The sequence below is a fragment of the Girardinichthys multiradiatus genome, chromosome 20, assembly GCF_021462225.1.
Source record: "Girardinichthys multiradiatus isolate DD_20200921_A chromosome 20, DD_fGirMul_XY1, whole genome shotgun sequence".
Taxonomy (NCBI): Eukaryota; Metazoa; Chordata; class Actinopteri; order Cyprinodontiformes; family Goodeidae; genus Girardinichthys; species Girardinichthys multiradiatus.
In genome coordinates, this window is record NC_061812.1 from 34,535,089 (window position 1) to 34,549,250 (window position 14,162).

Consider the following 14,162-nt stretch of genomic DNA (forward strand, 5'->3'; position numbering starts at 1 on the left):
TTCCAACTTTTTAAATTATTTTTTTACAAGTACAAATCTGTTTTACACACACACACAAGATATATATTTATGACTGGAATTTGTGGCCATATGGGTTTGGCCATCACTCAACCTCTTGTGAAGATGTAATATTTGTCAATACCACCATCATTTTGTTTGTGACGATTTGTTTTTCTGAGAGGACTTGCCACACTGCAGATAACTTCAGAGGCCGTACGCAGCGTGCATATCATCTCTGCGTGCCCCCTGCTTTCTTCTCCCGTTCTCCTCCCCTTCCTATAACGAGCAGATGCTATCTGTGCGCTGCTGCTTAGTCAGACGCAATGGGCCTGACACAAAGCCTTCAACACAACAGGACAAGGATGCCACAAAGGAAGAAAAAAAACGGCGCTGAATGGGTGTAAAGCCTTGTGACGGCAAGCAGAGAATAGAGCGAGTGTTTAGGCTGGCGGCTTTTATCAAAAAGGCCTTTTTGTTTGTGCTGTTTAGTTGTTGATGAACCAATTCGTGTGTATGTGTGTTTGATAAGCTGCCCCTTATTGAGAAAGAGATGTTGATTAACATATCTGAAGATTCTGGCTGGGGAGCTACTCTAAACCAGTCATTCTGTTGTCTCAAGCTTTAAAATGCACGTTTAGAGCAAAATAAAGGCTGCAAGTTGGAAGAAAGTTGAAAAGATTCGAGATTGAGAAGAGATGCTCATCAGCGTCTTAGCTGGTGCAAGATGAAAAATTATTTAGGTCACGGTGGCATTTCAGCTCTGGTTTTCATGAAACTGGGCTTTTGTCAGCAGAGTTTGGAGCACCTGTGTCTTAAACTAACCAGCCATAGTTTCTGTAGTTTTATTAGCCTGAGGCTGTCAAAAGTGTTGCCTTAAAGGACCAGTCTCATCATTATCCGTTATAACTCAAACAATGAGGTAATGTTCCAGAAATTGTTGCTGTCCGCAGTTTTCCACTTGGAGGAATATGATCCAGTTTTACATCCACCATGTTTAATTCATTAATTCAATTGTTACCTTTTTAGATTCTCATGGTAGGATGGCTTTGAGTAAAAGATTGGTATTTAATATAATCAAGATTACAGTTATAATAATTTTATCTGTGCCATATGTTGTTTTTACTCTGATACTTAGACTTAAGCAAAATATAAAAATAAACATTCACTAAGTTGTCTTCAAATGCTTCTTGCACAGTAAATGGCTTTGGCTGTTTTGCCTTTTGTAGAGTAGCACAAGTTTACTCAATTAATATAAGCAAGTTAATTAGTTGGGGTATCTTTTCAGGTACCCATATTATAGTGGGCTACTTAACACACATGCCTGTCAACTTTAGTATTACTTTAAGAAGATTGATGGGTTGCACACCTTTGGTGTCCCCACCATAAGTGTTGGTATTTTTTTGTGACTGTAAATATTTCCAACGGGTAAATTTATCTTAGTTGCAAGCAAAGGGAAAGTGTAATGGCTTTATTTCAGCCAGCTCACCAGCAGTATGCAGCAATGGCCCTATAAAGGTGGAGCAAACCTGGTCACTTAGGGGACTTTCTTTGGTATCCTCTTCAAAGAATTATAAAATTACACTTTCATCTGTGATTATTGTTACAACCTCAGCTTACCTTTTATACGTGATAATCCTGCCTAGTTTGAGGGTCCTTAAAAAACAGGTAAAATACAAAATTGAAGAGGCAAATTTAAATGAACAATTAAATTATTTTAAAGTATAACGACAAATACTTAATGTCTTACAAGGTTTGGAGCATCAGCTGTTTTTGAGGAATATTGTGCAGAAATTGGATCAGCCATCAAACTTCAAACAAATACAGTATGTACTGTTTTTTTTAAATGTTGCACAAAACCTCCTTCTACCATAAAAATAAACCTAGAATTGACTTTAAACTCTTCATACAACCTCTTAAACAAGGCTCTGAGTGTTGCAGGTGTGTGTGCATAAGATATATAGAATGGGATATAAAGAAAAAAAATACTTTGTAAAAAGATATTTGACATCTCTTACCTTGTTTATGGCAGAACATGAGGCTTTACTAAGTATTTGTAATAACCTTTTCAAAGTTAGTGTCTAGTCAGAGTGGTGTTGCTCATGTCTGCACAGATGTACTGTTAAGCTAAAAACAGCAACTAGTGCTGCAATGAAGTAAGAAGTATTGAAACATGTTGAGGCATCCAAGAAAAGGCTGAGGTGGTAAATGCAAAGGAAACTAAACTTTTAAAATCTAAAAGTATAGGTAGTTGGTTTGTAAGAACAAATAAATGAGAGCCATTGGTGACTTTCCTTGACAAGCAAAGTTGCCGAACATCAGAACAGAGGTTAAACCCAGAGCTGCAATCATCACCGAACAGATTTATTACCTTTACTTTTTAATGTGTTGCAGGATTTTTTAAATTGGCAATTGTACATATAGCATTCATCCCACCCACATCACTACACCCGACCAGCAGCATTCACCCCATTCCCAACCCAGTTCACCCTTCCCCCTCTTGTGTTGCTTCAAATGACCCCACTGCCATGCCATGCTTTAATCCAATTAGCTTTAGGTCTAATTATGGTAGACTGATTACCATTGTCTGCATATAGGGCTGGATGAATAGGAAGTGATTAGCAACCAGGCTGGTGCGTAGTAGCCATTAGCACCTCCGCTCACCTCTCACAGACCTTGAGGGGAAAGAAAGGGGATCCCTTGTCAAAGGCTTTGTAAGTGTGATAGATAAATCATTGCGGGTTAAATGAAAGATAGAAGTAAGGCTGAGAAGGATGTGTCCAATGTCCGAATTGGCAGACTGGGATTATTTAACTGAACAGAGGTGGAACTAATGGGGCTGATGAGGTAGCACTTCTCCTGCAAAGACCATAACCATAATAACTTTCTTAATGCAGTATAGTACAGCGACTTTCAAAACTATTCAAAGACGCTTTTGCAAGACACTCTTTAATTCTTTGTATTGGGTCATTTAACCATTTGAAAACAGATTGCATTTCTATGAACTTACTGTGTATCTCACTGTCTTTCCACCAGCTCTACCCAGAGACAGGGCCCAGACAGGGAGGGACCATGCTGACCATCACTGGTGAGAACCTGGGTCTGCAGTTCAAAGACATCCAAAATGGAGTCCGCATCGGGAAGGTGACATGTAACCCTCAGGAGGAGCAGTACATCAGCGCAGAGCAGTACGTTGACACTATCAGTTGTCTACCCATCCATTCACATTGCTACTTCTAAAACACTCTATTTCCCTGCTTGGTCTAGTCCCTTATCGATGTGACACTGGGCATTAAGTACAGCAATCTCTCTCTCAGACACTGCTTCATAAAACCTGTAAAGGTTAGAAGCTGTTTCCTCCACTCCAACAGAACCCATTCCTTTTAAACCGCCCCGAGCTGTGCATGGTACCGCCGCGCTGCAGACGTACAGTCCATGTGAATGCGACGGCAGCTAACACTGAACCTTTTATTCCACAAATAATTAGAATAAATAAACTGACTCTTGTAGCCTCCTACACCGGATTTATTTCTCCAGCTACTCTGATTTTAAGATGAACCGATTTAATAATAATAATAATATTTTCATATTGGAAGTGGGTGGTTTCCATCCTATAAAACTGCTTCATAGCTAAAAGGTTGTGATGTGAACGCCTCTTCTCATTAAGTTATATTTACTGCTTTCTGGGAAATTCAGAATCACAGCGGGTGTCATGGATTTAATTTAACTCTCATTTAATAACTGCAGCAGTACATGCTGGGAAGCGTATTATTTGCAAAAGCCAGAAAGTCCCATCTGCATGATCTCGCTTTATGTTCAAGCACAGTTTGTTTTAATATGACTGAGGTCTTTGTTTTAACTGCAAAAAAGGCCACTTCATCTGTACAGAGTTTTTTTTTTTTTTTTCAGAAATAAGTAACATCATGTGAGTCATTTATTACACTCCAGTTGCCATCATCAAGATAAACACTGCTCTGTTGTAGTTTCTCAGAAATATCTGAGGCTTCACGGAAACTACTTTTAGTGCTTGGCAATATTGTTAATACCCCTTGATATGTCACATTTTGTCACTATACAACCTCAAGCTTCAATATATTGTGTTTTTCAGGGGTAGACTAATACAGCCTTTTTGATCAGTGCTAAAAAAATCTCCAAAAAACAAAACAATTACAGTTGCCTTGTATTTAAGAACAGGATTGTCATGTACAGATGGCTGAGAATCTATGCCAATGTAAAATGATGCAAGATTTAATACTTACAAGCTTAAATGTATGGCAAGCATATATATTTACTCTTGTTAATCAATGCTTTTTAGAACCACAGTTCACTGCAACTACAGCGGTAAGTCTTTGGGGTTGTGTGCCTTTCAGCTTTCCACAACCAGAGACTAAAATGTTTTCTTATTGTTCTTCCAATAATAGCAGAAACGGAGTCTGATTAGATGGAGAACATGTATATTTTGGGTTGTCTTTCTGACGATGGAAATTTGCAGCTAACAGGTTTTGTTCCAGGATTGCAGTGTATTTAGCTCTGTTCACATTCTCATCTATTTTGACCAGCATCCCTGTCCCCTATTGATGAAAAGGATTACCACAGCATGATGGTGCCACCACCATTTTTCACTGTGAGGAGGGTTTTGTTGTTTAGCGTGATGTTAGGTGTTACTTTCTCCACATTTAGCATTTTGCAGGTAGGTCAAAAAACTTCAGTTTTGTGCTCATGTAACCAGAGCACCTTCTTTACAATCTGGACATGCATTTTTCTTAAAAATAATAATTTTTCAATAGTTTATGATATGATAAGATTAAATTACACACAGGTGGGTTCTATTTACCAGTTCAATAAGTTCTGACAGCAAGTTTGGATTTAATTTAGGGGTATTAGCGTAAAGGGGGCTGATTACAAATACATGCTATTTGTCAACAATTTTGAGAAGCGTGCGTTACCTTCCATTTGACAAGTAAGGACTACTCTGTGTTTGTCTATCACAAAAAATTAAATGCATTGCAGTTTGTGGTTGTAATGTGACAAAATGGGGAAAAGTTCAAGGGGTTTGAATATTTTTGCAAGGAACCCAACATGAGCTACAGTTTCTAGTATTGAATTCATTTTTCTTGAAGCAGAGAATAAGGCAATTTAGGCCAAGGAAAAAATTTGGGACGCTCGTGACAGTTTGAGATGTCTTCAGTGTTCACATCCTTACCATGTAGCTGTCAGCAGACACAAATGTTCCATTCACTGAGTTTTGCTGCACAGTCCCAGCTGAATTAGTTTTACGTCTGCCTCCTTACTAAGAAGGAAAGGCAAGAAAGGTGACTGTGATGGTTTGACAGTAAAAACAACAGAACGCCGTGCTGATCTCCCCAGTGATGACGGGTGTCGCCAAAATGGGTAGTGACATGTCAATTGTGATCTATAATTTACAAACTCTGATTTCCTTCTTCTGTCTCTAGCAGTGGATTCAAGAGGAAACATGGTGACTTCTTTTCCAAAACTGTCTTAGTGAAATATAAATATAGCTGCATTTAACAAATAGATGTACTGTCAGGGGTTTATTGACCAATGAAGGATTTTTGTAAAACTCTGACCTGCCCATACAAAAATGATTCCCAATTTTCAAGAACCATGAAAGGCAACAAAATACAACTTCTCTACTTTTTACAAAAGTTGAATGATTCTGTTTTAATAAAGTTTTTTTCATAAAATAAGAACAGCATTTCTCAAAAACAGCCCAGCGTTGGCTACAGAGCTGCCTCTTTTTTGCTAAAAGCAAACATGACAGACATGTTAATCTGTCCTTAACATATATTAGCAATTAGCATGTTTAGCATGACAAACATGTTACGCATTGCACACATTCTCTGTGTGTATTCTGAATAGAGAAATAGTGCGTTGTCTTTGTGCTCAGAAGTCAGATTTTCCGAGTTTCCAGTTGTAAATGCGAAGAACTCTTTGACGACTGAAAAGTCCCGACTGGGTAACTTGCAAACCAAACCAAAGTTGAATATCCAAAATGGCTACCACACATGTACAATTTAGTGTGATCGTGCCTGATATAAACTAATTAATAGTACCTCTGATGCTTTAAATAAACCACTGTCACACATAAGTCCTGTCAAATATCTATTTATTAACATGTTCCTTTTGTGTGTTAATGTATAAACCATAGAGAAAAACATTAGTTTTGGCTTGTAATACTAATAGTGGCCACTGTTTTCCATGTTGCAACCACTTCCCAACTCAGGTGAGATGTAATTCTCTGCTCTGAACTCCGTCCTCCAAGACAAATCAAACGCAGCTTAAGTAAGATGAGACCAACTGTACTGATCCCACAGAAAGGAGAATTACTTACTAGCATAAAAACAGTATAAAAAAGTATAAAAAATAAAATAGAAATAGAAAAAATAGAATAGAAAAGAAAAGAAAAGAAATACAAAAATGCAAGAATAGACTATGTACTATGTAATTGCATTTAATAGCCTGTGGTGATGTGAGTGTTTTCCCAGACTTGTCTTACAGAAAGAAGAAACCAAATTACAACTAACTGTTGAGTTGAACAATTTTAAAGCAGTGGGAATAAAAGGTTTGTGTTAATGGACCTTTCTACACTGAAAGATGTATCAGTCTGATGCAGAAAGAGTTGCCTAGAGCCTCCACTATCTGTGATATTTCCAAATATCTGCAAACATTTGCTAGTTTAGCAGGATTTGTGTCAGATAGAACTGAACTCTTCAAAAGTATTAAATAAGCCAAATTGGTTGTAAAATGTTTAGCGTCCTGTCTACAGGTCCTTCTCAAAATATTAGCATATTGTGATAAAGTTCATTATTTTCCATAATGTCATGATGAAAATTTAACATTCATATATTTTAGATTCATTGCACACTAACTGAAATATTTCAGGTCTTTTATAGTCTTAATTAAAAATTAGCATAATTCATCCGACCAATAAAAGAAAAGTGTTTTTAATACAAAAAACGTCAACCTTCAAATAATCATGTACAGTTATGCACTCAATACTTGGTCGGGAATCCTTTTGCAGAAATGACTGCTTCAATGCGGCGTGGCATGGAGGCAATCAGCCTGTGGCACTGCTGAGGTCTTATGGAGGCCCAGGATGCTTCGATAGCGGCCTTTAGCTCATCCAGAGTGTTGGGTCTTGAGTCTCTCAACGTTCTCTTCACAATATCCCACAGATTCTCTATGGGGTTCAGGTCAGGAGAGTTGGCAGGCCAATTGAGCACAGTGATACCATGGTCAGTAAACCATTTACCAGTGGTTTTGGCACTGTGAGCAGGTGCCAGGTCGTGCTGAAAAATGAAATCTTCATCTCCATAAAGCTTTTCAGCAGATGGAAGCATGAAGTGCTCCAAAATCTCCTGATAGCTAGCTGCATTGACCCTGCCCTTGATAAAACACAGTGGACCAACACCAGCAGCTGACACGGCACCCCAGACCATCACTGACTGTGGGTACTTGACACTGGACTTCTGGCATTTTGGCATTTCCTTCTCCCCAGTCTTCCTCCAGACTCTGGCACCTTGATTTCCGAATGACATGCAGAATTTGCTTTCATCCGAAAAAAGTACTTTGGACCACTGAGCAACAGTCCAGTGGTGCTTCTCTGTAGCCCAGGTCAGGCGCTTCTGCCGCTGTTTCTGGTTCAAAAGTGGCTTGGCCTGGGGAATGCAGCACCTGAAGCCCATTTCCTGCACACGCCTGTGCACGGTGGCTCTGGATGTTTCTACTCCAGACTCAGTCCACTGCTTCCGCAGGTCCCCCAAGGTCTGGAATCGGCCCTTCTCCACAATCTTCCTCAGGGTCCGGTCACCTCTTCTCGTTGTGCAGCGTTTTCTGCCACACTTTTTCCTTCCCACAGACTTCCCACTGAGGTGCCTTGATACAGCACTCTGGGAACAGCCTATTCGTTCAGAAATTTCTTTCTGTGTCTTACCCTCTTGCTTGAGGGTGTCAATAGTGGCCTTCTGGACAGCAGTCAGGTCGGCAGTCTTACCCATGATTGGGGTTTTGAGTGATGAACCAGGCTGGGAGTTTTAAAGGCCTCAGGAATCTTTTGCAGGTGTTTAGAGTTAACTCGTTGATTCAGATGATTAGGTTCATAGCTCGTTTAGAGACCCTTTTAATGATATGCTAATTTTGTGAGATAGGAATTTTGGGTTTTCATGAGCTGTATGCCAAAATCATCCATATTAAGACAATAAAAGACCTGAAATATTTCAGTTAGTGTGCAATGAATCTAAAATATATGAATGTTAAATTTTCATCATGACATTATGAAAAATAATGAACTTTATCACAATATGCTAATATTTTGAGAAGGACCTGTATAAGTAGCAGGAAGTAAAAGCCGAATTTTTTTCGTATTAAATAGCTTATCTTTTAAAACAGTTTCACAGATTTTGTGGTTCCTCTTTTTTAATCTTAAAATGTGTGCCATTGTCGTATACAGAAGAGTAAAAACACAACAAAACTTGTCAGTTTTCACCAAAAACTCTGCTGTGTAAATAGGGCCTGAGTCTTCTTGCCTGAGTAACAGCATCTATACCAAAGGGTATTGCCAGAGTGACTGGCTAGTGGTTAGGATCAGCATGTTCACTGATCTTAAAATAAATCACATTTTACCAGTCAGGGTCTATGAAGTGTAAAATCATCCAATTCCAGTCACCAGCTGATTTCTTGGTGCATCTCTAGTTTAAACTTTTCAACTCTGTGATGCTGCAAATCTGGTACAGTAGCATGCTAAAGAGGAAGAGGAGGGCGTGGTAGCCAGTTAGGCTGTCATCCTAATTATAAGTGATGGTAGCCATACGGAGCCATTAGTGGCCTGGTTTCACTTGATGTCCCTGTAACCCTATCAGATTGTGAGAGGAGTCTTTAGGACTGACAGCACAGGTCAAAGGTTAGCCGCTAGAAAAAGAAAGGGGTGGGGGGTCACCTAATAGCTTGGTAAAATGTGAACACATTGTTCTCACTGTCACTATTCATTCTTTTTATTTTACTAGCACCTATACTTTATCCACCCTTCACCCAGTCCCTGTTTCTTTGAATGAATTGATGAAAATAGAACCTTTTGTCATTCATCTCAATCATTAAATATTTACAAGCTAGAGTTGACTTCACTTTGAGGAAAGCCTCTAGTAAGAAAAGCTATTGCTCTATTAGCATTACCGTGTCCTAATGTGACATGTTTCATTGTCTGCTCTTTTACATATTAACACAATAATCTAAATGAGGTACTTTTTAAGTACTTCGGTACCAGCTCGGTGTATCCACCTGTCATCGGTGCAGCACTGTAGCAGCTGAAGCCGGATTTCTAACTGAGAGCTGTCCAGCATTTTAATCGCGGCCCCCTGTCATAGTAGGAGACCTGGGAATAAATGAAAGGCAAAGTAAAAACAATTGATGCGCACCGCATCGGAATGTGAAATTCATTGTCGCCTCTGTGCTACGGTTGCCATGGCCACCTGCAGGGAGGAAGGAAGCAGCAGAGTTAACAACTTATCCTAGGGTGGGGTAGCTGAGGAGATGTGTAAGATATGAGCACGTTCAATTAATCAGCCTCTCTCACTTTAATGTTCTCTCTCATTCAAAGAGAGCTCTCTCTCTCTTTGCTCTGCACTCTCACCCTTTCTCTCTGTCTCATTCGTTCGCTCTGGCTAATTAACAGTCAACTGTGTCTCCAGTGGCTGAAACATGAAGTTTGTGTGTTTGTGCATATACGTGTGTGTGTGTGTGTATGTGTGTGTGCGTGTCTTCCCTGCAGGCTGCACCACCACTCTTCTCGTGGCTCGATAATTTCTCCAGTGGATTTTCATTTGGCCAGCCAGCGCCCAAGGCCATGTGCTCTGCTTACGGTTCTACAGTGCAAGCTAATCCAGGCGTAGTGTACACAGGAGCAGAGAGAACTCTTCCTTTTCTGATCAGATTTTCTCTGAACATTTGTTCTGTTGTTTTTATTAAGGACACACTGTGGATACAGGAAAGACAGATTTTAGACCCGAACGGATGAATTACCAAAAATGCTCTTCTGTAAAAAACCTTATGATGTTTTCTTAAAGCATCTCTTTATTTTTCTTCCTCAACATCTCTTTGTGCTGCAGGTTCTGTTAAAATGTGTTGCTGTGGTTAAACTAATAAAAGGTTAGATTTTGACATTGATGACAAATAAATCCGCTCTACAATTTGCATTTCTTTGCAGGCTTCTGAGAATCCCAATAAAAAATGAAATAACTCATTTGAAAAACCAAAATATTTATTGTATCTCCAATTAAAAAATAATCTCAAAGTGGAATGAGAAGAATGTCATACATCTGTAAAAACAACCTACACTGCTGCCCTGAAGTTTACGAGCCCTCATTTTGGACTTGAATGTTGGACGTTTAAATGGTTTGTGGAAGGATGTTACAACATGAACTTGATTTGTCTCTAATCCAGGCTCAAATGTATGCATATACCCCACATTCATTTGGCTCAAAGTTTCTTAGCAATGTATGAAGTATGATTAAATGCTAGGAAACCAGCCTTTTTAACTGAGCTCTACCATTTTTTATATGATGAGTTGCCTTGCACGTTTCAAAAAATATGCTACAAAAATAGTGTGATTTCTCTGCAACTTGGTAAGGGACATTTACCCGAGTGTGTGTGTGTTTGTGTGTGTATTTGTGCCTAAATGTATTCAGACCCCTTGAACCCCCTTGTTTTCAGATTTTATTGTGGATCCGTGTCGTATCATCATTTGAAGAACAGTTAAAAAGAATCAACAACTCCAAAATTAAATATCCATCCCCACAACTACTGTTTGTGAGGAACTGGTGCTGGAGTATAAATGTGTTGGTTTTGTTCCCTCCTAGAGGTTCCAGTTCCAGCACTTTCAAGCTCCAACATACTTTAAAATGAAGAGAAATTAGGCTGGTGCATATAGACTTACTCTGCACAAACAAAACTGTCATCTTTAGGTAACTCACCTCTCCACCTGTGTTTTTCCCTTTCTTCCAGGATAGTGTGTCGACTGAATGATGCAACAGGTTACAGAGTGCACGAGGCTCAGGTGGAGGTCTGCGTGAGGGACTGCATCCACCCTGATTACAAAGCTGTTTCATCTAAGGCCTTCAGTTTTGTGGCAAGTGTCTCTAATTTAAAATACAGCGTTGACAACGGTTTTTAGCACGAGTTTATAATTGCATTTGACGGCCATGTTAAAAGCGGAGTTATTCCTGACCTGCTTTACCCTCTGTCTCCTTGGTTAGACTCCGTATTTTAACAGTGTCCAACCCTTCGCTGGCCCTCTGTCTGGAGGAACAAGGATCACCATTGAAGGCAGTCATCTTAATGCAGGCAGCGCTGTAGTTGTGAAGATCGGGCTTCACCCGTGCACCTTTGAAAGGTGAGAAAATTTAAGCTACTTAATATACAAGAGGACTTTCTCTGAGGAATACATGCTACCTCACACATACATGTTGACGTTGCCTTCACCACTAATATAAATAGTTAAAAATATCTTATAGTTCTTAAATCAGAATCATCTGAAATTGATACTTTCAGCTCAACACCAAAAATTAGCGATCAGAAAGTGGCCACAAAATTCTGAGCAGTGCATCTCTAGCTGTTTTTTTTTCTTATGCTTCTCAATAGACAGTAACTAAATATGCAGCATGCTTTTGCCCTTCATTAAGATTTAATGAAACTTTTATTCTCTCCCTTTGAATGTATTGTGCAATAATTATGTATTAGCAGTCCCTGGTTGCTGTCCATGATGCTGCAAGTCTGAGGAATGCAGCTGCTAAGAGGATGACCTGCAGGACTGTAATTCACAGCAATTTTGAGAATGATAGTGTAGCTTTTCCAGAGGAAACTGATATCACTGTTCAGTTATGTTGTGAAAGGCTTAAGTGCAAAACCCTCATTTTGTCAGAAATGTGACTATAATTTAAAAGGAATGTTGTGGTTGGGTTCTGATTGCAGTAACAAATGTGGTTTGTTTTGAACCCAAGTCCATAGCTTTTTTTGGACAGAGTTGTTTTCATTGATTATTTGGTTCAGTCAAGAATCAGCCTCATATTTTTATTTTTGTGCTTTATTAAGATGTGCCAGAGTTACAAGACGAAGATGTAAATCCAGTTCGATGGTTAGAGACATAAGACCTATACGTCAGTAGTTATTATTTAGTGTACCCATAAGAGCACCCAGTTATATAAATGCAACTGTGACAAAACTTTGTGACTGAGAAAATTGTTCTGACTGTCAATTTTTTAAGCCAACTCTTTCTCATATATGTGTTTTTGTTAAACTTGCTTCCTTCTCTGACGCAACAAGTGACGGGTTAAATTAATGAGCTTGGACACTTCAAGATATTTTTTATTCTCATCAAAAGAAAAAAGAAAAGAAAAGTGGAGGCCAATTTAAAGCTCTGCAGCACATCACCAGAAAGGTGAATATAATAGTCTTGGCCTTTCATTCACTGAGCAGCAATAACCTTTACGGCCAAAGTAATGAACTGGTTGAGTCTATCTTTTTAATGCGTCTTTGCATTCAGTGGGGCCTTTGCTTTAATCAAAGCCTATTTACCCCGAGTCACTCATCCTCTTATCTCCCTGTGCAACCCCCTTTTTCTTTCCTCCTCCTTTTCTTCCTTCCATATCCTCTCTTGGCTTCTTTTGTGTGGCAGCAACCTTGTCAAAAAATACGTTCGCAGCACCACATTTGCTCTTGACTTTGACTGTGTTGTGAAAATGGTTGCCATAGAAACACAGCACCAGAGGAATGTGGAAAATCTTTTATATGTTTTTTTTTTTTTTTTTAAATTGCGCTTCAATTTTTGTCTTCTATTTCCCATCCCCTCTGTCTCCTCTCAGTCTGAGGACGTCGTTGTTGTTAAAACTGCCCCCCCGGGAAGCAGTGGCAACATGTCCAACAAAGCCGCCCGATAACCCAGTCTTTGGTCAGTTGCCCAAACAACGCCCTGGAAAACTGCAAGGTGCCAAGAACAGGCTCCAGGCATCTGTTTTCACAATTCTTCTTCTCCATTCTCCATCTCCATTTTACTTTCGCAGCAGATCTTGAAGGAAGAGTTATGTACTGATCGGCTTGCTCTTTTCATGATCATACTTAAACACGGCTCCACACCAGTGTACAAGCATCTGCAGGGAAACTAAAGGACTTAAGCAGATGACTAAATAAAGGCTTATTTACTTATTAGTGCCTTATAAAAGTATTCATACACCTCTTTATACACACAAGTATTTGCACAACTTTTCCATATTTTCTTACAACCACAAATTTCAGTTTAATTAATTGGAATTGTATGTGACCAAATAGAGCGTAATTGTAAAGCAGAAGGAAAATAATGGTTTCAAATGGTTTTCCAAAAACCATTTGAAACCAAACTCAGAACTGTTTGCCAAACATTTGTATTCAGCCTCCTGATTACTGCTACTTTTCACTGCAATCACAGCAGCATGTGTTTTGAGCTGTTTCTCTACAAGCTTCGCATATCTAAAGGCTGAAAAATGTGCCTTTTCTTCCTTGCAAAATAACTCAAGTCCATTTAGATCGGATTGTTAGTGTCGAGCAACTTTCCAGTCTCGCAACAGATTCTTATTTAGATATAGCCGTGGACTTTGAGCCATTCTAACATAATCGGTCTGAACTAGCAGACCTGGATTTCACTGGATTTTATTTATGGGTTTCAGAGTAAAAGGGTCTAATTGATATACGTGCTGGACCTTTTTTAATAGATTTGTTAAACCACGTGTCCTTTGCTTCTACTTCAATATTATGAACCACTTTGTTGGTCTGTCATGTAAAATCCCAATAAAGTACAATAACGTCTCTGGTTGTGATGTGGTAAAATGTGAAAAGGTTCAAGTGCCTTGAATGCATTTTCACAACATTATTATATGAAGATTTGCAGAATTTCATGCACTTCAAATACATATATGTTTTTATAAACACAAATTAAAGCTTATATAAAAGTTTCCCATGTTTTTGACCATCTGTCAGAGAGAGAATTGCATCACTGATGCAGGCGACCAGCCAGATCAGCTACTTCAGATCTGGTAGTCAGATGAAGCACCAGAGAGGAGGGAGAGACAGAGACAACTTTGAACTTCTCCACATTGTGGTTATAACGGATGAAATGATTGATG

At 39.1% G+C, this 14,162-nt stretch overlaps 1 protein-coding gene across 4 annotated transcripts in view; it reads left to right on the forward strand.

Moving 5' to 3' along the window:
* Positions 1-14,162, forward strand: part of LOC124856168 (plexin-A1-like) — a 271,437-nt gene that overhangs the window by 206,434 nt on the left and 50,841 nt on the right. For all 4 annotated transcript variants that reach the window (XM_047346402.1, XM_047346404.1, XM_047346403.1 and 1 more), the window contains exons 13-15: positions 3,034-3,185; positions 11,014-11,137; positions 11,265-11,401. In XM_047346402.1, the coding sequence (XP_047202358.1) occupies positions 3,034-3,185; positions 11,014-11,137; positions 11,265-11,401 (413 nt within the window). The remainder of the gene's footprint in view (positions 1-3,033; positions 3,186-11,013; positions 11,138-11,264; positions 11,402-14,162) is intronic.